Consider the following 26,328-nt stretch of genomic DNA (forward strand, 5'->3'; position numbering starts at 1 on the left):
ACTGTTTCAAAATAAAAGTCCTCAATGCAATACTACACTATTAAATCATTTAACCATTGAAACTACTCAACTATTGAACTGTTCAACCATTCCAACTGTCAGTTATCATCCACTATGCCTCCAGTCAACTACATGAAACCTCCATGTACCTAGCAACCAACATAGCAACCATTAAAATTAAGTGTTTATGACCGTCTCCATAGCAACCAACATGATTATACTGCAGTAACTTCTTGTTTCTTGATAGTGGCCACCATGGATACCCTAGCAACAAATGTTTCAAAATAAAAGTCCTCACTAGCAAGTTAGCTTGTTAGCATGGTTAGCATTGTTAGCATAGGTAGCATTTTTAGCATAACTGCAAAAAATCATCAACTAAGTTAGCTAATCAACCTGGTTAGCATTATTAACAAATTTAGCATTGTTAGCATAGTTAGCATTTTTAGCATTACTGCTAGAAATCATCGGTTAAGTTAGCTAATCAACCTGGTTAGCATTGTTAATAAAGTTAGCATTGCTAGCATAATTAGCATTTTTAGCGTAACTGTTAGAAATCATTGCCTAAGTTAGCTAATCAACATTTTAGCATGAATAGAAATCATTAGTTAAGTTAGAGCTGGAATGTTTAATCTTTAAACTGTCTACCTTCACACTATCAACTCTCTGTAAACTATGCAACCACCATGTTTACCCTAGCTACACCTTAGTAACCATATCTACATTATCTATCTATTTTTGCATTTTCATGCACTGGTAATTCCTTGGAATTGCATTTCTAGTTATTATTAAACTTCTTCTTCTAACGCAGCCAATTCAGCTTCAACCGTTTAACGTAGAAACTTCATTCAAACGTTGTTGCGTAGGTCTTGCTTATGCCATGCCTGCTTTGTATTTTTAGGGCCCGAGCACCGAGGTGCGGCCACTGAAAGTGGCTGCACCGTAGGTGCAAGGCCCTATTGTTTTTGCTCAGATTATTATTATTCTTTTTTCCTCTTTGCCCGTGCGGCCTTTTTCACCAACTTCGCATGCTCCAAAACTCTTGTAATTTCGCAGCTACATGTGGAATCACAGTCGCTACTCAGACACAGAGCTCTGGCCTTGGGTGTGGCTCAGGGACTCTATAGCGCCACCTACCGCGCTGTCTGTTGTGGTTGACACATACATGCACGAAAATGAACCAAATTTGGTAGGCATGTGTGTTATTAATCTGAACAACTTTTACATTGAGACTACATAGTGAATCTTAGACAAATTTGAGTTATGATTATCATTATGAATTTTGCACATCATGTATTTTGAAACACTTCTCCTAGACGGTTTATCGAAATCATGTAATATGGGCAGTAAAATGATCTGGAGGGGTCGCTCAAGAGAAATTGCGAACAGATTTTTGAATTTTCGAAGCATATTGAAATGGCAAAGATTTGAATTATGGCGACTTATTAAAGAAACAGGAAGTTGGTGTTATAGGCAGAAAACAGTGACTAATTTGGATGTAATTTGGCAGCTACATGTGGAATTGCTACTGCTACTCAGAGACAGAGATCTGGCCTAAGGTGTGGCTTCGGGACTCTATAGCGCCACCTAGCAGCATGTTATCTGTTGTGGTTGACACAAACATTCACGAAAATGAACCAAATTTGGTGGACTTGTGTGTTATTGCTACTACTAGTCAGAGACAGAGCTTTGGCCTAGGGTGTGGCTTAGAAACTCTATAGCGCCACCTAGCACATTGTCTGTTGTGGTTGACACATACATTGATGAAAATGAACCAAATTTGGTGTGCTTGTGTGTTATTGCTATCGCTAGTCAGAGACAGAGCTCTTGCCTAAGGTGTGGCTTCAGGACTCTATAGCGCCACCTAGCAGCATGTTATCTGTTGTGGTTGACACAAACATTCACGAAAATGAACCAAATTTGGTGGACTTGTGTGTTATTGCTATGGCTAGTCAGAGACAGAGCTTTGGCCTAGGGTGTGGCGTAGGGACTCTATAGCGCCACCTAGCGCATTGTCTGTTGTGGTTTACACATACATTCACGAAAAATGAACCAAATTTGGCGGGCTTGTGTGTTATTGCAATCGCAAGTCAGAGACAGAGCTCTGGTTTAGGGTGTGGCTTAAGGACTCTATAGCGCCACCTAGCGCATTGTCTGTTGTGGTTGACACATATATTCACGAAAATCAACCAAATTTGGCGGGATTGTGTGTTATTGCTATCGCAAGTCAGAGACAGAGCTCTGGCCTAGGGTGTGGCTTAATGACTCTATAGCGCCACCTAGCGCATTGTCTGTTGTGGTTGACACATACATTCACGAAAATTAACCAAATTTAGTGGGCCTGTGTGTTGCTCATGCACATGCACACCAACCCACACATGTTGCTTTGTTAGATTCCGAAATGTCACGGGTCCGCACCGCAGGTGCTCGGGCCCGCCATCGCCGCTTGCGGCTATATTTAGGGCCCGAGCACCGAGGTGCGGCCGCTGTAGCAGCGGCTGCACCGTAGGTGCAAGGCCCTATTGTTTCTGCTCAGATTATTATTATTATTATTATTATTATTATTATTATTATTCTTTTTCCGTCTTACCTGTTTTTTTTTTTTCACCAACTTGGCATGCTCTAAAACTCTTGTAATTTGGCAGCCATTTGTAGAATTGCAATCGAAACTCAGAGACAGAGCTTTGGCCTAAGGTGTGGCTCAGGGACTCTATAGCGCCACCTAGCGCGGTTTCTGTTGTGTTTGACACATACATGCACGAAAATGAACCAAATTTGGTGGGCATATGTGTTGTACTAATCTGAACAACTTTTACATTTAAATGATATAGTAAATCTTAGAGGAATTTGAGTTATGATTATGATTATGATTTTTGCACATCACGTATTTTGAAACACTTCTCCTAGACGGTTTATCGAAATCATGTCCTTTCAGCAGTAAAATGATCTTGAGGGGTTGCCCGAGAGGAATTGCGACCAGATTTTTGAATTTCAAAAGTATATTGAAATGGCGAAGGTTTGAATCTAGGTGTCTTATAAAAGAAACAAAAAGTTGGTGTTATAGGCAGAAAACAGTGACTAATTTGGATGAAATTTGATGGAGTATTAGTTAGTGTGTTTGTAGTGACAGTCATATACAAAGTTTTGAATTTGGTGTTGTTTGTGATTTTTAAAAGCGCATTAATGATTGTGGTGGATACAGTTTTAGCTAAAATATTTTGAAGCGAGTTGATGAATGATTATAATCATATCAAGCTATGCTGCAATTTTGATTTTAACCATGTTAACAGAAAGTGAGTTATTTTTAATTTCATATTTGCCCAATCACACAGCCCCTCCTCTCTGTCCTTCTCTGCCTCTCTCTCTGTTGCAACTAACAGACACACGCACGCATTCTGTCACCCCCCTTCTCGGGTCCTCCCTAACTAACACACACACATTGACACACGCGCGGCTTTCTAGAGACACAGAGACAGACACACACACACACACACACACACACACACACACACACACACACACACACACACACACACACACACACACACACACACACACACACACACACACACACACACACACACACACACACACACACACACACACACACACACACACACACACCCTTTGGGCAACCGTGGCCTACTGGTTAGGGCTTGGGGCTTGTAGCTGGAGGATTGCCGGTTCGATCCCTGACCAGTCCACAGCTGAAGTGCCCTTGAGCAAGGCACCTAACCCCTGACTGCTCCCTGAGCGCCGCTGGTTGGGCAGGCAGCTCACTGCTCTGAGTATAGTATATTAAAAAGTATACAAAAGTATATTGAAATGGCGAAGGTTTGAATCTAGGTGTCTTGTAAAAGAAACAGAAAGTTGGTGTTATAGGTAGAAAACAGTGACTAATTTGGATGAAATTTGATGGAGTATTAGTTAGTGTGTTTGTAGTGACAGTCATATGCAAAGTTTTGAATTTGGTGTTGTTTGTGTTTTTTAAAAGTGCATTAATGATTGTGGTGGACACAGTTTTAGCTAAAATATTTTGAAGCGAGTTGACGAATAATTATAATCATATCAACCTATGCTGCAATTTTGAAATTTTGACTTTAGCCATGTTCACAGTAAGTGAGTATTTAGGTTTATTTGTGTTTGCATATGTCTTATACTCCATCCATTTAGCTGAGCAGGAGTAGGTGCTCTCCCTCTCAGCTGCATGTCTCTCTCGTCCCCTGCTACTTCTCTACACAGACTCACAGACACTCTCTCACCCCTCCCCCGTCATTCTCTCTCTCTCTCACGCACGCACGCGCGCGCGCACACACACACACACAGACACACACAAACACACACCCACACACACCCACACACACACACACACACACACACACACACACACACACACACACACACACACACACACACACACACACACACACACACACACACACACACACACACACACACACACACACACACACACACACACACACTCCCTCTTTCCTCCCTCCCTCCTTCCCTCTGGGCAGCCGTGGCCTACTGGTTAGGGCTTGGGGCTTGTAACTGGAAGGTTGCCGGTTCAATCCCCAACCAGTCCACCACTAAAGTGCCCTTGAGCAAGGCACCTAACCCCTCACTGCTCCCCCAGCACCGCTGGTTGGGCAGGCAGCTCACTGCTCTGGGTCAGTGTGTGATTCACCTCACTGTGTGTTCACTGTGTGCTGTGTGTGTTCACTAATTTGGTTAAATTGGGTTACATGCAGAGAAATAAATTTCCCTCACGGGATCAAAAAAGTGCATATTCTATTCTATTGATCCATTTGTCTCTACCCCCTCTGTCTGTGTCTGTCTAGCGTTATTGCTATCGATAGTCAGAGATAGAGCTCTGGCCTAGGGTGTGGCTTAGGGACTCTATAGCGCTACCTAGCATATTGTCTGTTGTGGCTGACACATACATTCAGGAAAATTGACCAAATTTGGTGGGCATGTGTGTTGCTCATGCACATGCCCACCAACACGCACATGTTGCTTTGTTAGATTCCAAAATCTCACAGGTCTCCGCACCGCTGGTGCTCGGGCCCGCCATCGCCGCTTGCGGCTATATTTATTATTATTTTTCTTCTTCTTCTTCTTCTTCCGTCTTACCTGTTTTTTTTTTTACACCAACTTGGCATGCTCTAAAACTCTTGTAATTTGGCAGCCATTTGTAGAATTGCAATCGAAACTCAGAGACAGAGCTTTGGCCTAGGGTGTGGCTCAGGGACTCTATAGCGCCACCTAGCGCCGTTTCTGTTGTGGTTGACACATACATTCACGGAAATGAACCAAATTTGGTGGACATGTGTGTTGTATGAATCTGAACAAGTTTTACATTTAAACAATATAGTAAATCTTAGAAGAATTTGAGTTATGATTATGATTATGATTTTTGCACATCATGTATTTTGAAACACTTCTCCTAGACGGTTTATCGAAATCATGTCATATAAGCACTAAAATGATCTTGAGGGGTTGCCCGAGAGGAATTGCGACCAGATTTTTGAATTTCAAAAGTATATCGAAATGGCGAAGGTTTGAATTATGGCGTTTTATTAAGAAACAGGAAGTTGGTGTTATAGGCAGAAAAAAGGTTAGGAATTGTATGTAATTTGGCAGCTACATGTGGAATTGCTTCTGCTAGTCAGAGACAGGGCTCTGGCCTAAGGTGTGGCTTTGGGACTCTATAGCGCCACCTAGCAGCACGTTATCTGTTGTGGTTGACACAAACATTCACGAAAATGAACCAAATTTGGTGGACTTGTGTGTTATTGCTGTGGCTAGTCAGAGACAGAGCTTTGGCCTAGGGTGTGGCATAGGGACTCTATAGCGCCACCTAGCAGCACGTAATCTGTTGTGGTTGACACAAACATTCACGAAAATGAACTAAATTTGGTGGGCATGTGTGTTATTGCTATTGCTAGTCAGAGACAGAGCTCTAGCCAAGGGTGTGGCTTAGGGACTCTATAGCGCCACCTAGCATATAGGCTGTTGTAGTTGTCACATACATTCACGAAAATTAATCAAATGTGGTGGGCTTGTGTGTTATTGCTACCACTAGTCAGAGACAGAGCTCTGGCCTAGAGTGTGGCTTAGGGACTCTAGAGCGCCACCTAGCGCATTGTCTGTTGTGGTTGACACATACATTCACGAAAATGAACCAAATTTGGTGGGCATGTGTGTTATTTCTATTGCTAGTCAGAGACAGAGCTCTAGCCAAGGGTGTGGCTTAGGGACTCTATAGCGCCACCTAGCATATAGGCTGTTGTAGTTCTCACATACATTCACGAAAATTAATCAAATGTGGTGGGCTTGTGTGTTATTGCTACCACTAGTCAGAGACAGAGCTCTGGCCTAGAGTGTGGCTTAGGGACTCTAGAGCGCCACCTAGCGCATTGTCTGTTGTGGTTGACACATACATTCACGAAAATGAACCAAATTTGGTGGGCATGTGTGTTATTGCTATAGCTATTCAGAGACAGCGCTCTGGCCAAGGTTGTCTTAGGGACTGTATAGCGCCACCTAGTGCATTGTCTGTTGTGGTTGACACACGCATTCACGAAAATGAACCAAATTTGGTGGGCTTGTGCGTTATTGCTATCGATAGTCAGAGATAGAGCTCTGGCCTAGGGTGTGGCTTAGGGACTCTATAGCGCTACCTAGCATGTTGTCTGTTGTGGCTGACACATACATTCAGGAAACTTGACCGAATTTGGTGGGCATGTGTGTTGCTCATGCACATGCCCACCAACACGCACATGTTGCTTTGTTAGATTCCGAAATCTCACAGGTCTCCGCACCGCAGGTGCTCGGGCCCGCCATCGCCGCTTGCGGCTATATTTATTATTCTTTTTCCGTCTTACCTGTTTTTTTTTTTTCACCAACTTGGCATGCTCTAAAACTCTTGTAATTTGGCAGCCATTTGTAGAATTGCAATCGAAACTCAGAGACAGAGCTTTGGCCTAGGGCGTGGCTCAGGGACTCTATAGCGCCACCTATCACGCTGTCTGTTGTGGTTGACACATGCATTCACGAAAATGGCCCAGATTTGGTGGGCATGTGTCTTGTATTAATCTAAACAATTTTTACATTTACACTCTATAGCAGATATTCGAAGAATTTGAGTTATGGTTATGATTATGAATTTTGCACATCATGTATTTTGAAACACTTCTCCTAGACGGTTTATCGAAATCATGTCATATAAGCACTAAAATGATCTTGAGGGGTTGCCCGAGAGGAATTGCGACCAGATTTTTGAATTTCAAAAGTATATCGAAATGGCGAAGGTTTGAATTATGGTGTTTTATTGAGAAACAGGAAGTTGGTGTTATAGGCAGAAAAAAGATTATGAATTGGATGTAATTTGGCAGCTACATGTGGAATTGCTTCAGCTAGTCAGAGACAGAGCTCTGGCCTAAGGTGTGGCTTTGGGACTCTATAGCGCCACCTAGCAGCACATTATATTTTGTGGTTGACATGTACATTCACCAAAATGAACCAAATTTGGTGGACTTGTGTGTTATTGCTATGGCTAGTCAGAGACAGAGCTTTGGCAGAGGGTGTGGCGTAGGGACTCTATAGCGCCACCTAGTGCGTTGTCTGTTGTGGTTGACACAAACATTCACTAAAATTAACCAAATTTGGTGGGCTTGTGTGTTATTGCTATCGGTAGTCAGAGACAGAGCTCTGGCCTAGAGTGTGGCATAGGGACTCTAGAGCGCCACCTAATGCATTGTCTGTTGTGGTTGACACGTACATTCACCAAAATGAACCAAATTTTATGGGCATGTGTGTTATTGCTATAGTTATTCAGAGACAGAGCTCTGGCCTCGGGTGTGGCTTAAGGACTCTATAGCGCCACCTAGTGCATTGTCTGTTGTGGTTGACACATACATTCACAAAAATGAACCAAATTTGGTTGGCATATGTGTTATTGCTATAGCTATTCAGAGACAGCACTCTGGCCAAGGGTGTCTTCGGGACTGTATAACGCCACCTAGCGCATTGTCTGTTGTGGTTGACACACACATTCAGGAAAATGAACCAAATTTGGTGGGCTTGTGCGTTATTGCTATCGATAGTCAGAGATAGAGCTCTGCCCTAGGGTGTGGCTTAGGGACTCTATAGCGCCACCTAGCGCATTGTCTGTGTACGTTCACCCAAATTAACCAAATTTGGTGGGCATGTGTGTTATTGCTATAGTTATTCAGAGACAGAGCTCTGGCCTGGGGTGTGGCTTAGGGACTCTATAGCGCCACCTAGTGCATTGTCTGTTGTGGTTGACACATACATTCACAAAAATGAACCAAATTTGGTTGGCATGTGTTATTGCTATAGCTATTCAGAGACAGCACTCTGGCCAAGGGTGTCTTCGGGACTGTATAACGCCACCTAGCGCATTGTCTGTTGTGGTTGACACACACATTCACGAAAATGAACCAAATTTGGTGGGCTTGTGCGTTATTGCTATCGATAGTCAGAGATAGAGCTCTGCCCTAGGGTGTGGCTTAGGGACTCTATAGCGCCACCTAGCGCATTGTCTGTGTACGTTCACCCAAATTAACCAAATTTGGTGGGCATGTGTGTTATTGCTATAGTTATTCAGAGACAGAGCTCTGGCCTGGGGTGTGGCTTAGGGACTCTATAGCGCCACCTAGTGCATTGTCTGTTGTGGTTGACACATACATTCACAAAAATGAACCAAATTTGGTTGACATGTGTTATTGCTATAGCTATTCAGAGACAGCACTCTGGCCAAGGGTGTCTTCGGGACTGTATAACACCACCTAGCGCATTGTCTGTTGTGGTTGACACACACATTCACGAAAATGAACCAAATTTGGTGGGCTTGTGCGTTATTGCTATCGATAGTCAGAGATAGAGCTCTGGCCTAGGGTGTGGCTTAGGAACTCTATTGCTCCACCTAGCGTGTTGTCTTTTGTGGTTGACACATACATTCAGGAAAATTGACCAAATTTGGTGGGCATGTGTGTTGCTCATGCACATGCCCACCAACACGTACATGTTGCTTTGTTAGATTCCGAAATGTCACATGTCTCCGCACCACAGGTGCTCGGGCCCGCCATCGCCGCTTGCGGCTATATTTTAACTTTGTAACTTTTATACTTTTTAAACTATTACTTAAAAACTATTACCATTTCCCCCATAGACTTAACATTGCTCATTATGACATCACGGCAGCAATTAGAATCTTACGCCAGGTGGCCGGCCACCTGGGCACCAACTGTCAGTTTCTCTGGCTTTAAGCATACAGTCTCTCAGAAGACTACATATCCTGTTAACTGTTTCCTCTGTCCACAACTGTTTCAAAATAAAAGTCCTCACTGCAATAATACACTATTAAATAATTTAACCATTGAAACTACTCAACTATTGAACTGTTCAACCATTCCAACTGTCAGTTATCATCCACTATGCCTCCAGTCAACTACATGAAACCTCCATGTACCTAGCAACCAACATAGCAACCATTCAAATTAAGTGTTTATGACCGTTTCCATAGCAACCAACATGATTATACTGCAGTAACTTCTTGTTTCCTGATAGTGGCCACCATGGAAACCCTAGCAACAAATGTTTCAAAATAAAAGTCCTCACTAGCAAGTTAGCTAGTTAGCATGGTTAGCATAGTTAGCATAGTTAGCATTTTAAGCATAACTGCAAAAAATCATCAACTAAGTTAGCTAATCAACCTGGTTAGCATTGTTAGTAAAGTAGCATTGCTAGCATAATTAGCATTTTAGCATAACTGCTAGAATTCATTAGCTAAGTTAGCTAATCAACATTTTAACATGAATAGAAATCATTAGTTAAGTTAGAACTGGAATGTTTCATCTTTAAACTATCTACCTTCACACTATCAACTCTCTGTAAACTATGCAACCACCATGTTTACGCTAGCTACACCTTAGTAACCATATCTACATTATCTATCTATTTTTGCATTTTCATGCACTGGTAATTCCTTGGAATTGCATTTCTAGTTCTTCTTCTAATGCACGCAATTCAGCTTGAACCGTTTAACGTAGAAACTTCATTCAAACTGTGTTACGAAGGTCTTGCTTAGGACATCAGCGCAATGTATTTTTTTACTTTGTAACTTTTATACTTTTTAAACTATAAATTAAAAACTATTAAAAATTCCCCCATAGACTTATTATTGGCCTCTATGACATCACAATCGGGTCGTTGAGCAATTAGAATCTTATGCCAGGTGGCCAGCCCCACCTGCAGCAGCCCTCTCTCTCTCAGGCTTTAAGCATACAATCTCTCTGTGAAGACTACATATCCTGTTTACTGTTTCCTCTGTCCACAACTGTTTCAAAATAAAAGTCCTCACTGCAATAATACACTATTGAATCATTTAACCACTGAAACTACTCAACTATTTAACTGTTCAACCATTCCAACTGTCAGTTTTCATCAACTATGCCTCCAGTCAACTAAATGAAACCTCCATGTACCTAGCAACCAACATATCAACCATTAAAATTAAGCGTTTTTGACAGTTTCCATAGCAACCAACATGATTATACTACAGTAACTTCTTTATTCCTGATAGTGGGCACCATGGATACCCTAGCAACTACTGTTTCAAAATAAAAGTCCTCACTAGCAAGTTAGCATTGTTAGCATAGTAAGCATTGTTAGCATTTTTAGCGTAACTGCTAAAAATGATTAGCTAAGTTAGCTAATCAACCTGGCTAGCATTGTTAGCATAGTTAGCATTGTTAGCATAGTTAGCATTTTTAGCACAACTGCTAAAATGATTAGCTAAATTAGCTAATCAATGTGGTTAGCATTGTTAACATAGTTAGCAATGTTAGCATAGTTAGCATTTTTAGCATTACTGCTAGAAATCATCAGCTAAGTTAACTTATCAACCTGGTTAGCATTGTTAGCATAGTTAACATTTTAGAATACCTGTTAGAAAGTATTAGTTAAGTTAGAACAGGAATGTTTAAGCTTTAAAATGTCTACCTTAACACTATCAACTCTCTTTAAACTATGCAACCACCATGTTTACCCTAGCTACACCTTAGTAGCCATATCTAAATTTTTTTGCATTTTCATGCACTGGTAATTCCTTGGAATTGCATTTCTAGTTATTATTATAGTTATTATTATTCCGCTGACAGCTTTTTCCGTACGCAATTTCTCATCAACCGTTTAACTTAGCAACTTCATTCAAACTTCGTAACGTAGGTATTCTAATGGATCGAGTTGCTATGACTTTTCAACTTTGTAACTTTTATACTTTTTGAACTATTAAATAAAAACTATTAAAAATTTCCCCATAGACTTAACATTGGCCTCTATGACATCACAATCGGGTCGTTAAGCAATTAGAATCTTATGCCAGGTGGCCAGCCCCACCTGCAGCAGCCCTCTCTCTCTCAGGCTTTAAGCATACAATCTCTCTGTGAAGACTACATATCCTGTTAACTGTTTCCTCTGTCCACAACTGTTTCAAAATAAAAGTCCTCACTGCAATAATACACTATTAAATCATTTAACCATTGAAACTACTCAACCAATTAACTGTTCAACCATTCCAACTGTCAGTTATCATCAACTATGCCTCCAGTCAACTACATGAGACCTTTCTGTACCTAGCAACCAACATAGCAACCATTAAAATTAAGCGTTTATGACCGTTTCCATAGCAACCAACATGATTTTGCTAAAGTAACTTCTTTATTCCTGATAATGGGCACCATGGATACCCTAGCAACTACTGTTTCAAAATAAAAGTCCTCACTAGCAAGTTAGCATTGTTAGCATTGTTAGCATGGTTAGCATAGTTAGCATTTTTAGCATAACTGCTAAAAATGATTAGCTAAGTTAGCCAATCAACCTGGTTAGCATTGTTAGCATAGTTAGCATTGTTAGCATTTTTAGCACAACTGTTAAAATGATTAGCTAAGTTAGCTAATCAATGTGGTTAGCATTGCTAACATAGTTAGCAATGTTAGCATAGTTAGCATTTTTAGCATTACTGCTAGAAATCATCAGCTAAGTTAACTTATCAACCTGGTTAACATTGTTAGCATAGTTAACATTTTAGAACACCTGTTAGAAATCATTAGTGAAGTTAGAACAGGAATGTTTAAGCTTTAAAATGTCTACCTTAACACTATCAACTCTCTTTAAACTATGCAACCACCATGTTTACCCTAGCTACACCTTAGTAACCATATCTACATTTTTTTGCATTTTCATGCACTGGTAATTCCTTGGAATTGCATTTCTAGTTATTAATCCAACTTCTTCTAACGCTCGCAATTCAGCTTGAACCGTTTAACGTAGAAACTTGATTCAAACTTTGCTACGTAGGTCTTACTAAGGAGACCTGTGCAATATATTTTTCAACTTTGTAACTTTTATACTTTTTAAACTGTAAATTAAAAACTATTAAACATTTCCCCATAGACTTAACATTGCTCATTATGACATCACGGCAGCAATTAGAATGTTACCCAGGTGGCCAGTCCAGGTGCAGCAGCTCTCTCTCTCTCTCTCAGGCTCTTGAGACTACATTTTCTGTTCCCCTGTATCAACTGTATCAACATAAGTCTTCCTAATTACATCCAACTTTCTATCCATTCATCTTCTTCAAACCATTCACTCATCCACCCATTCTAAACAGTCTGCCTATCAACATCAATTAGACGATCTACATTCAACTTTTAAACAATCTACTCTGTCTCAGGCTTTAAGGACACACTCTGGCTCTCTTAAGACTAGCCAGTTAAATTGATTACACCTGTATCTGTATCCACTACTCTCAGTAGAGAGCTGTGTCTCTCCATTCTACAAGAATATAAGGCACATTCTATCCAACTTTCTATCCATTCATCTTCTTCAGACCATTCACTCATCCACCCATTAAACTGTCTATCAACATCCATTAAACTCTCTGTCTATCAACATTAATTAGACTACATTCAACTTTTAAATTATTTACTCTCTCAGGCTTCAAGCATATACACTCTGGCTCTCTTAAGACTAGCCAGTTAAATTGATTACACCTGTATCAACTGTCAGTTTCTCTGGCTATAAGCATACAATCTCTCTGAAGACTACATATCCTGTTAACTGTTTCCTCTGTCTACAACTGTTTCAAAATAAAAGTCCTCACTGCAATAATACACCATTAAATCATTTAACCATTGAAACTACTCAACTATTTAACTGTTCAACCATTCCAACTGTCAGTTATCAACTATGCCTCCAGTCAACTACATGAAACCTCCATGTACCTAGCAACCAACATAGCAACCATTAAAATTAAGCGTTTATGACCGTTTCCATAGCAACCAACATGATTATACTGCAGTAACTTCTTGTTTCCTGATAGTGGCCACAATGGATACCCTTGCAACAAATGTTTAAAAATAAAAGTCCTCACTAGCTAGTTAGCATGGTTAGCATAGTTAGCATAGTTATCATTTTTAGCATAACTGCTAGAAATGATTGGCTAAGTTAGCTAATCAACCTGGTTAGCATGTTTAGCATAGTTAGCATTTTTAGCATAACTGCACAAAATCATCAACTTAGTTAGCTAATCAACCTGGTTAGCATTGTTAGCATTTTTAACATTGTTAGCATAGTTAGCATTTTTAGCATTATTGTTAGAAATCATCAGTTAAGTTAGCTAATCAACCTGGTTAGCAATGTTAGTTTAAGTTAGCATTGTTACCATAGTTAGCATTGCTAGCATAGTTAGCATTTTTAGCATAACTGCTGGAAATCATTAGCTAAGTTAGCTAATCAACCTGGTTAGAACTGTGAGCATAGTTAGCATAGTTAACATTTTTACCATAACTGCATGAAATCAGTAGCTAAGTTTACCAATCAACCTGGTAATCATTGTTACCATAGTTAACATTTTAACATGAATAGAAATCATTAGTTAAGTTAGAACTGGAATGTTTCAGCTTTAAACTGTCTACCTTCACACTATCAACTCTCTGTAAACTATGCAACCACCATGTTTACCCTAGCTACACCTTAGTAACCATATCTACATTATCTATCTATTTTTGCATTTTCATGCACTGGTAATTCCTTGGAATTGCGTTTCTAGTTAAACTTCTTCTTCTAACGCTCGCAATTCAGCTTCAACCGTTTAACGTAGAAACTTCATTCAAACGTTGTTGCGTAGGTCTTGCTTATGCCATGTGTGCTTTGTATTTTTCAACTTTGTAACTTTTATACTTTTTGAACTATTAAATAAAAACTATTAACAATTTCCCCATAGACGTAACATTGCTCATTATGACATCACGGCAGCAATTAGAATGTTACCCCAGCTGGTCAGCCACCTGGGCACCAACTGTCAGTTTCTCTCAGGCTCCTCTTTGAAGACTACATATTCTGTTCCCCTGTATCCTCTGCGCACAACAGTATCAAAATAAGTCCTCCTAATTCCATCCAACTTTATATCCATTCATCTTCTTCAAACCATTTACTCATCCACCGATTCTAAACAGTCTGCCTATCAACATCAATTAGACGCTCTACATTCAACTAGGGATGGCGAAAACTACAAATTTTCTTGACCGACCACCGAGCCTCATTAGCCGGTTGAAACCGGTTAACTGATTCATTTAAAATATGCTACGCTATTTGAAATAACAGCCACGCAATTTCGCAACTCTGTCGCATCTCTCTGTCCCCTGCTCACACGCAGCCCCGGCGCTGTCCTTTCACTCACGTCACTTGTTTTAAAGTCCTCTACAGCGCGAGTCATGAGTCCCACAAACCAAGGAGCTTGCAAGTAAGTGGAGGACAAATGGCTCCTTCGTTTCGAAATGGTTTGGGTACAAGGTGATCGCGTTGCAAATAAAGGCTTTTGTCTAGCGTTAGAAGCTAATTTGAAAAAGAAATTGCCGTGGCTCACTTAAGATTAGAAAATGACAGCTCCGAAGAGACGCAGCTTAGTTTGAGGAAGTGCTAACAATAATAAAGAAATATGATTACCTTATTTGTTACCATTGATGACCCTTCCTGAAATGTATATGTAATGTATTTCCAAATCTAAGCCCATCTTATGCGGAAAGTTGCCGAATAGACTGCAACACGAGCAAATCAATGGAAAAACAGGCACCTCCAGATTGCAAAAGACGCGTCAGCCAAGGCAGAGCGCTCAAACCTCGTGCCAAATGTTTTTATTGGTTTATTAAGTAGGCTAGCCTAGCCTACAAGCAGGCGAGTTATGAAAAATTGAGTGTGAGGTATAATTTGCTAACACAAAAAAAGATCTTGGAATGAGATGGCTAGCTGAAGTAGGACTTAGTCCACTGTCTATAATAGCCTAATTTAGAGATCGTTTTTTTTTTTAACCGACTAGCGAAAACTTTGATCGGTTAACGTGGATACGGTCAACCATCGGTCAAACAGTCACCGGTTAACATCCCTACATTCAACTTTTAAACAATCTACTCTGTCTCAGGCTGGCTCTCTTAAGACTAGCCAGTTAAATTGATTACACCTGTATCTGTATCCACTACTCTCAGTAGAGAGCTGTGTCTCTCCATTCTACAAGAATATAAGGCACATTCCATCCAACATTCTATCCATTCATCTTCTTCAGACCATTCACTCATCCACCCATTAAACTGTCTATCAACATCTATTAAACAATCTGTCTATCAACATCCATTAAACTCTCGGTCTATCAACATTAATTAGACTATCTACATTCAACTTTTAAATTATTTACTCTGTCTCAGGCTTTAAGAGTACTCTGGCTCTCTTAAGACTAGCCAGTTAAATTGATTACACCTGTGTCAACTCTCAGAGAGCTGTATCAGTGTCTCTCTTAACAAGAATATAAGGCACATTGCATCCAACCTTCTATCCATTCATCTTCTTCAGACCATTCACTCATCCACCCATTAAACTGTCAATCAATATCTATTAAACAATCTGCCTATCAACATCCATTAAACATTCTGTCTATCAACATTAATTAGACTATCTACATACAACTTTTAAAGTATTTACTGTGGGTCCCTCTCAAGTAGCGTTTATATGTCCTCCCTTGCTCCTCGATCCTCAATGATCTACATAAAGAAAGATAGAAGAAGGGCTAGACTATCCCATTGTTGCCGCTCCATCATTCTTTATGTAGATCAGTGAGGAGCGAGAGAGGACGCGTAAACGCTATATGAGAGGCACCTTCTGTCTCAGGCTTTAAGCATACAATCTCATTAAGACTACAGATCCTGTTTCACTACTTCCTCTGTCCACAACTGTTTCAAAATAAAGGTCCTCACTGCAATAATACACTATTAAATCATTTAACCATTGAAACTACTCAACTATTGAACTGTTCAACCATTCCAACTGTCAGTTATCATCCACTATGCCTCCAGTCAACTACATGAAACCTCCATGTACCTAGCAACCAACATAGCAACCATTAAAATTAAGTGTTTATGACCGTTTCCATAGCAACCAACATGATTATACTGCAGTAACTTCTTGTTTCCTGATAGTGGCCACCATGGATACCCTAGCAACAAATGTTTCAAAATAAAAGTCCTCACTAGCAAGTTAGCTAGTTAGCATGGTAATCATAGTTAGCATTGTTAGCATAGTTAGCATTTTTAACATAACTGCAAAAAATCATCAACTAAGTTAGCTAATCAACCTGGTTAACATTGTTAGCAAATTTAGCATTGTTAGCATAGTTAGCATTTTTAGCATTACTGCTAGAAATCATCGGTTAAGTTAGCTAATCAACCTGGTTAGCATTGTTAGTAAAGTTAGCATTGCTAGCATAATAAGCATTTTTAGCGTAACTGCTAGAAATCATTAGCTAAGTTAGCTAATCAACATTTTAACATGAATAGAAATCATTAGTTAAGTTAGAACTGGAACGTTTCATCTTTAAACTGTCTACCTTCACACTATCAACTCTATGTAAACTATGCAACCACCATGTTTACCCTAGCTACACCTTAGTAACCATATCTACATTATCTATCTATTTTTGCATTTTCATGCACTGGTAATTCCTTGGAATTGCATTTCTAGTTACAGTGCATGAAAATGCACTGTACTGTTCTTCCTAGGCTTCAACTTCAACTTCAACTTTTTATTATTCTTCTTCTAACGCACGCAATTCAGCTTGAACCGTTTAACGTAGAAACTTCATTCAAACTGTGTTACGTAGGTCTTACTTACGCGATGTGTGCTTTCTATTTTTCAACTTTGTAACATTTATACTTTTTAAACTATTAGTTAAAAACTATTACAATTTCCCCCATAGACTTAACATTGCTCATTATGACATCACGGCAGCAATTAGAATCTTATGCCAGGTGGCTGGCCACCTGGGCACCAACTGTCAGTTTCTCTGGCTTTAAGCATACAGTCTCTTAGAAGACTATATATCCTGTTAACTGTTTCCTCTGTCCACAACTGTTTCAAAATAAAAGTCCTCACAGCAATAATACACTATTAAATCATTTAACCATTGAAACTACTCAACTATTGAACTGTTCAACCATTCCAACTGTCAGTTATCATCCACTATGCTTCAAGTAAACTACATGAAACCTCCATGTACCTAGCAACCAACATAGCAACCATTAAAATTAAGTGTTTATGACCGTTTCCATAGCAACCAACATGATTATACTGCAGTAACTTCTTGTTTCCTGATAGTGGCCACCATGGATACCCTAGCAACAAATGTTTCAAAATAAAAGTCCTCACTAGCAAGTTAGCTAGTTAGCATGGTTAGCATAGTTAGCATGTTTTAGCATAACTGCAAAAAATCATCAACTAAGTTATCTAATCAACCTGGTTAGCATTGTTAGCACATTTAGCATTGTTAGCATTTTTAACATTACTGCTAGAAATCATCAGTTAAGTTAGCTAATCAAGCTGGTTAGCATTGTTAGTAAAGTTAGCATTGCTAGCATAGTTAGCATTTTTTGCGTAACTGCTAGAAATCATTAGCTAAGTTAGCTAATCAACATTTTAACATGAATAGAAATCATTAGTTAAGTTAGAACTGGAATGTTTCATCTTTAAACTGTCTACCTTCACACTATCAACTCTCTGTACACAATGCAACCACCATGTAGCTACACATTAGTAACCATATCTACATTATCTATCTATTTTTGCACTTTCATGCACTGGTAATTCCTTGGAATTGCATTTCTAGTTATAGGCGATTATTCTTCTTCTAACGCTTTTTGTGCGTGCAATTCAGCTTCAACCATTTAACGTAGAAACTTCATTCAAACTGCGCTGCGTAGGTCTTACTTACGCGACTTCAGCTATGTATTTTTCAACTTTGTAACTTTTATACTTTTTGAACTATTAAATAAAAACTATTAAAATTTCCCCATAGACTTAACATTACATTATGACATAATAGGGCAATTAGAATCTTATGCCAGATGGCCAGTCCAGGTGCTGCAGCTCTCTCTCTCTCAGGCTTTAAGCATACAATCTCATTAAGACTACAGATCCTGTTTCAGTACTTCCTCTGTCCAAAACTGTTTCAAAATAAAAGTCCTCACTGCAATAATGCACTATTAAATTGTTTACCCATTGAAACTACTCAACTATTTAACTGTTCAATCATTCCAACTGTCATTATCATCAACTATGCTTCCAGTCAACTATATGAAACCTCCACATACCTAGCAACCAACACATAAACGCTTAAGAGTCATTGCATGAGAAAACCAGGCAGAGGTGGGAAGATGGGGGTCGGCCAAATCGGCTCATACTTTGTATATGTGATAAGTATGTGGAACTAAGAACAGCCATATACTTAAAACCCTCCAGCTGTTTTTTGTTATGGAGTTCTGGGACCCCTCTCAGAGACCCTCAAAAATCCAACAATTCATGGCTGTAAATGACTGAAATTGCCATTTCTACCCTGATTATCCTGATAAAGATATGAACATAAGCTTTATATTTCCATAGAGCCTAGGTAGCATAGTTTTCAAGACCAAAAGGTGCACCGAGGGGTTATCTACACCACTGAAAGCAGAATTTTCCTCCCTACTGTTTACCATTAACGAAAAATAATTTCGCCAGCCAATAATTTTCTAAGCCAAATTGAGCCGCCATCTGACAAACTTTGGCTAAGCCAGTTAGACTTTTTGCATCTAAAAATAATTATATCATAACACACGCGAAAAATAAACGATAGGCTACACAGGACTCAGTTGCATGTTTAGGTTTTGGCTGAGCCAGCTAGCCAGCCACTAACTTCATCAGCCAGCCGTTATTCTCAAAGCAAATGGCTTCGGGGTCTATACATAACACACTATCCATTGCAAACATAGCCTATTGGAATCCGATCATTCCCCCTCCCCCATACACGTCTAACCAGTTCACGGAGGGTGGGGGGGGTCGTTTTGCTACGCGTGGACATGATCTTAGGCTACAGACATCACTGCGGCATTGACAACTGCCTCCCCACCCCCACCACCTCTCTCTGCCTCCTGCATAGGCTGTAAGCTGGCTGTTTGTTGTTTACATGCAACATCACGAATTCACATAGAAGTTAGCTTAAATTGTAGAAACAATAGGCCTATAGCTTTTTTTTCAGCAGACATCGAAACATAGCCTACACATTCGCAAAACGGAGAATATCTTTTTCACTCATCATTTTTAATTAGCCTACTTCTCGCGCCTATGCCTGCTCAGCATTTCTGCTCTCTCTATCTCCCTCCCTCCGAGGTAGCTAGACCCTACAAGATGCTTCACCCTAAATGAATGAACGTTGTTTTAGAAAGTAGCCGCGGTAGCCTGTTAAATGCGCGAACATAGATAGGCTACCTATTAAATGAATAGAAGTGAATTTGGGGAGTGAATTAGAACTAGCCACCCATTCATTTTAGAGTTTAGATTATCTGCCCGAACTCGAACTGCGGGTTATGGATCTCGAGATCCAACAACACGGTGTTGGGTCGACATTTTTCATCCTTCCCCTCCCGTCGGGTCAGGCTCCTAATCACAGAACGCGTAGGCTATGGCATATGCCTCCGTTTTAAAATAACCAACATTTCTAAGTAGCATACAAAATGTAAAAACGAAATAGCCTATAAAAATGAAATAGGCCTACTATGAAAAAGTTGAAAGTCAAGTTTGCTTAAGGTTTGTTCAAGAACTCTTCCAGAGTTTTTACCTCAAACACAAATCAACACAAATAAATGAACAGATAACTCAAACGTGCTGTATGTCATAAACAACCACAGACTATCAACAACACGATCTGACAAATTTATGACCAAATGATTTGATTCGTGCACGAAGCGCCATCTAGCTATCATTATGTGTAAGTAACAGCCTCCCAGTCTAAGGACTCAGCGGTCTTTTGACCGCCTCGCCGCGCTTTAAGTAGTTCACACCAGCACGGCGCTTCTAGTAGGTCGTCAAAGCGGTCAAATGACCGGGGCGCGGCGCTTCTAGGTATAAGTGGGTCAGAACGGCACGGCGCTTCTAGTGTTAATAACAACGTTAACAAGAGCTAGACAAGCTTGATGCTTAGCGACTTAGCTTTAATATCATTAATTTCCATTGCGCACCAGCTAGTTCATGTTCGCTTTGGATAAGCTGGGCTATTTCACTTGCACATACACAAGTACTAAAACTTCCACAATAACAGAAGCCACGAAACGTTCCATACCAAAACACCCAACTAATAATCACATTTGTACTCTTCGCCTTCGGTTTGCCATACTTGTCCTATCGCTGTCCGCCAGCGTTGTTGAATTTTTCTGAAACTGGAAATAATCGCTTTGCATTATGGGATGCAGTATCTGAGAAGTGTGCAGTTGTTGCACACTGGCGATTTTGCCACCATTAGTAGAACATCCGGGGAACTTTTGCAAACTAGTAAAATCTAATTTTTCACACACTGCATACTGCTTGCTAGGTTCACATCAGTATCAGTATGCGACTAGTACTTACCACCCATTTCAAACGGCTATTTTGTACGCTGTGCTGCTGGTGACGGCTACTGCGTACAGGGGTGGGGGGTAGTGTGCAGTACACAGTGTAGGCCTATACTTGATCAGTATGCAGTATGTAGTAATTGGCAACAATTTAGAACACAGCCTATAGACCTCTGAAGTTCGCCTACAAAAAGGATCCAAAGCTGCCATCTTTGCCCATATAAGGAGATCCGGGTGGCTGCCTATGGCAAGTTGCATGGTAAGTTAGCTCTGGGGTAGCAAAGTGTGCCGTCTTCACCTATCGAAGATCACATTATCCACTAGACGGCAGTGGACAAAGCTGTGTAGCAAAAAACGTCTGCATTTCCAATGTCATCATCCCCGTGAGAGTTAGACAGGTGAGATAATTGAAAAACATGTTATTTTCCCATAGAAAAAATCTCAAGATATCGGATCTCCTTATTTGGGCAAAGATGGTGGCTTTTTTGTAGGCGAACTTCAGAGGTCTATGCCTCCAGTCAACTATATGAAACCTCCACATACCTAGCAACCAACATAGCAACCATTAAAATTAAGCATTTAGGACAGTTTCCATAGCATTTATGACAGTTTCCATAGCAACCCACATGATTATACTACAGTAACTTCTTTATTCCTGATAGTGGCCACCATGGATATCCTAGCAACAAATGTTTCAAAATAAAAGTCCTCACTAGCAAGTTAGTTAGTTGACATGATTCGCATAGTTAGCATTGTTAACATAGTTAGCATTTTTTGCATAACTGCTAGAAATCATTAGCCAAGTTAGCTAATCAACTTGGTTAGCATTCTAAGTATAGTTAGCATTTTTAATATAACTGCTAAAAATCATTAGCCAAGTTAGCTGATTAACCTGGTTAACATTGTTAGCATTGCTAGCATAGTTAACAAACTTGAGTTAAATTAGCTAAGCAATCTGATTAGCATATTAGCAATATTAACAGAACTGCTAGAGAACTTTAGCAAAACATTAAACATCCATTAAACTATATACCTATCGCCATCCATTTATAATGATTTACTTATCAACATCAATTAAACTATCTGTCTATCAACATTCATTAAATTATTTTTATCAATGGCTTTCAAGCTATCCATATTCAATTTTTAAACTGACTATCAACTTTCATAAACTATGAAACCACCATGTCTACCCTAGCAACACCTTAGTAGCCATATACATGATCTATCTGTACATTTGTGCATTTTCATGCACTGGTAATTCCTTGGAATTGCACTTCTAGTGACTACTTGAACACACATTTACATTCTCTTGAAACTTTGGGGGTACAAGAATGGCATGTTAAACAATAATCTTCGAGCCACAGTGGAGTGTTCCCTCCTGACATACTCATACTTTTACTGCAATTTTGGCAAAGGACTATCAGAAAGGGGTCTTTCCCTATTTTGAGAATCTAAACCGCAGGTGCATGCAGTGTGTAACTAACCAGGGTCTTGATCCATCTTGGTGTATTCTGTTCAATGAGGGATTCAATAATTTGGGTGCATGAATGACCGTTCAATGGGATTCAAGACTAGAAACTTCCCTAACTGTCTTTATTTTTTACAGGGTTGTTTCAGGTTATTGGTTCAGACCAGCCTCTTTATGCTGTGTCAGGTGAAGACCTGGTTCTTCCCTGCTCAATAAAGCCGAATCTCAGTATTGAGGGGATGACTGTGGAATGGGTCAGGCTGAATCAACAGCCGTCCTTGGTGCACCTTTATAAAGATGGCAAGGACCAACATCCAAGCAGACAGATCCAGTCTTACTTTAACAGGACAAGCTTGTTCAAAGATGACCTGAAAATGGGCAACGCTTCATTAAAACTCCGCAGTGTCCAGATGTCTGACGAGGGAGACTATAAATGCTTCATCCAGGCTGGACCAGACTATGATGATGCCCTCATTCAAGTCATTGTTCGAGGTGAAATCTGTTTTATATGTCAAAATATCCGATGTAATTTTGTGCTGATACCCAGGGTGCGATGGGGGGGGGGGGGGGGGGGGGGGGGGTCTGCTAGAAAGCTGAAGATGGGCAGGTCATTCACCTTCACATTCACTGTGTGCGGACTTTTTTGTTCTTTTACAGGTCATTCACCTTCCAACACGACAAAAGAACAAAACAGTGGCTTAAAGTGTAAGTCTGGCGAAAATTGAAAAAAAAAAAAAAAAAAAAAAAACCCAATTCTGAATGAATATACATCAACTAAGCCTTGGAAGAAGTATTTTTCGTTGATCACGCAGTACAGAGCTAGCACGGGCAAGAGCTACAGCCCAAAATCGCAAACAGTGGGTTAGCATAGGGCATACAAGCAAACGCTTTCAAACTCACATAAACCACTAACATTGATCAAAACAGCGGCAAATCTCGTTAGTAGCTTGCTCTAGGTCAGGGGTCGGCAACAGAAAATGTTCTAAGTGCCATATTGGACCAAAAAAACAAAAAGCAAATCTGTCCGGAGCCGCAAAAAATTAAAAGCCTTGTATAAGCCTTATATGAAGGCAACACAGGATAATGAGCATTCATGATTAAATGTTTTCCCTGCAGCACATCCTGGAGAGAATGACACACCACGTGACTGCTCTGCTGTAGGCCTACTACGATATTTGGTGCTTTAAGTTTAACTTAATATATTATATTTTGTTGCATTGATGAAATTATAGAAATACAGTAAATAAAACAGATTGTTGGTGTCATTTTGAGGTTTCCAAAAATCAAAAAAGGAAAGTGCATATAGGCCTCCTGCAATTTCAGACCTTCCCAATGAAATAAAATGCAGTCCTCTTCAAACCTCAGCAGCCTTTTGAAAAGGTAAGTAGGCTATATAAAACGAAAGTAAGCCAGGTTAAGTCAGTGCAAATGATGCAGAACAATCCTTTTCTCTTTTCCCCCTTATGGTGGCAACATACACAAATAGGCTTGCAAACGAATAATAGAACAGCCTGCAATTAAAAGGCAGGTTCCTTAGCTTTTTGAAAATGTAAAGCATAAAATTAGAATAAGACAGTTTAAGTTTTCTGCAAGTTCCTACGTCTGTGCAAGGGTACAACACAGCAGCATCCTCTTCTCTTTTCCCCTTCTTATCTCAGCAACAGACAGACACGCACAATACAAGCGCAGCAATCCTCGGACCTGAGCAATAAAACACAATGATATCCCTAAGTGTTATTCCAAATACTGACACAAATCATAAATCTCTTTATAAAAACTTTGTTGCTAAATATGTGCCTATGAAAAGATTGTGTTCTCACCTGTTTAATGTGACTTCTGTTTTCACTGGATAGCTTCTCAACATTGGGCATGTAAGATGAAACTTTAATCTTAACACAGGACTGCAAGCTCTCATCTTTGAGGGGGGTGCGGTATTTGGACTTGATGTAGTAAGAATATCTGCTCACACGTGACGTGTATGTTGATCCAGCAGACTTTGTTGTGCTGCAGGAGGTCAGAATATTCGCTGTCAACTTCATCTAGCAATTCACGGAACTGACGGTGGTTTAATGTTTTTGCAATTATCTTGTTCACAATCTGGATGACAAGGTTCATCACCTCCATACACTTCGGTGGGAATTAGGGGTGCACCGATCCGACTTTTTCAGTCCCGATACCGATTATTATTATTATTATTATTATTATTATTATTATTATCATCATCATCATTATTGATTATATTACTAGTATTAAAAATAAACAGTTGTACACCAGCAGCAACTTGGAACAGCATTCAAATTCAAGTTCACAGTAAAAAAAAACAATTTTGCAGATAAAAATCCCATATTAGTAACATACATTGAAACACCCCTGCCAAAATGGTGTCACCCGTGAAACCCCTCTATTTACTCATAGTGGTACGATCCCGCAGTTTCCCCACGATAAACTGATTAGTTCACACAGAGTTTGAATGGTGGTAAGCGGTAGAAGTTGTACGTTTTATCTAATAAATGATACGTTTTTAACAGCCCATTTGAACATTTGCATGTCTTTATACCAATAACAGTTTATACAGATGAGATGAAAATGACAATGTGTTTAGTTTGAGTAGCCTATTTTGTTTACTGTTACACATTAACGTGTTGCCTAAATGGAACAAAACGCATGAAGATCGTAATTAATCTATGACAAATTGTGGTTAGTATATATATTCTTTTGATCCTATGACATAAATTTGGTAGGCCTATCTGTATTTATCCCATCCATGAATTTAGACACTCAGAGCACACAGTGGGTGAGGCACACTCTAACCCGCAGCAGTGGGCTGCTGCTACAGCAGCGCTGAATGGCTGGTTGCGCGTCATGGCTCAGCCTTTTTTTGAGACTATATTAAATTCGGATCGGCCCATTTTTTCCGATTCCCCGATCCAGCTATTTTGTTTATATCGGGGCAGATATCCGATCCAAATATCGGATCGGTGCATCCCTAGTGGGAATGTTTGTGCAGAGTGCTTCTTGGTGCAAGATGCAGTGAAATGCAAGCAGATTTTGATCCAAGGCTTTTTGTAGTAAAGTCACAAACCCCTTTTGAGACCCTCTCATACTGGGTGCCCCATCTGTAGCCACTGAAACCAGGTGGTCGGTGTTTATTCCTTTGTCATTTAAACACTTCAGCACAGCCTCACATAATCCCTCCCCCCCGTGTTTGGCCTTTCAGTGGTATTAATTTGACCATTTCTTCTTGCGGCCCATCAGAGTTCACATACCTGCATAACAGCGCTGTCTGTTCAATATCAATGACATCACACGACTCATCACATGCAATTGAGTACGCTGGAGCTGAATTAATGTCCTTGATTTGCTGATAGGTGATGTCGCCTGCTATTTTAATGGCCTTTTCTTTCACCGTCTTTGCGGAGAGAGGCATGTCTTTTGTTTCTCGGTTTTGTTTTTGAAGTCAGAAAACAGGTGCGCTGATATTTAATCACCATCTGTGAACAGTTTTCCACGCTTTATTATTTCTCCGGTTGCAACAAAACTTGCAGCAGTAGTGGAGATTGGAGATGCAATCCACTTTTTAAATCTACCTTTGCTCTCCTCTAATTTCTCCAGAAGTGCTGCAATCACACTTTTTCTTTAAGTCCCAACTGGGTAGTCGGCTGCAAATTTAGCATGCCTTCCCTTAAAATGTCTTTCCAAATTGACTCTTTTTATTGTTCGACAACTTTCCGTTACAAATCAAACATGCAGGCAATCCTTCCGCATTGGCGATGAAAGCAAATGATACGGTCCATTCTGCCTTGAATCTCCTGTTCTCATCAGGAACCTTTCCCTTTTTCCCTTTGGGATCCATGGCCCATGACACACCCG

The 26,328-nt window shown here is 40.0% G+C and overlaps 1 protein-coding gene across 1 annotated transcript in view; it reads left to right on the forward strand.

Moving 5' to 3' along the window:
* The window catches only part of LOC134082546 (protein NLRC5-like), a 176,473-nt gene that overhangs the window by 10,101 nt on the left and 140,044 nt on the right, over positions 1-26,328 (forward strand). The window contains exon 3 of the mRNA XM_062538339.1: positions 22,597-22,950. Coding sequence (XP_062394323.1) covers positions 22,597-22,950 — 354 coding nt within the window. The remainder of the gene's footprint in view (positions 1-22,596; positions 22,951-26,328) is intronic.

This window comes from Sardina pilchardus, chromosome 1 (assembly GCF_963854185.1).
Source record: "Sardina pilchardus chromosome 1, fSarPil1.1, whole genome shotgun sequence".
In the NCBI taxonomy this organism is placed as follows: domain Eukaryota; kingdom Metazoa; phylum Chordata; class Actinopteri; order Clupeiformes; family Clupeidae; genus Sardina; species Sardina pilchardus.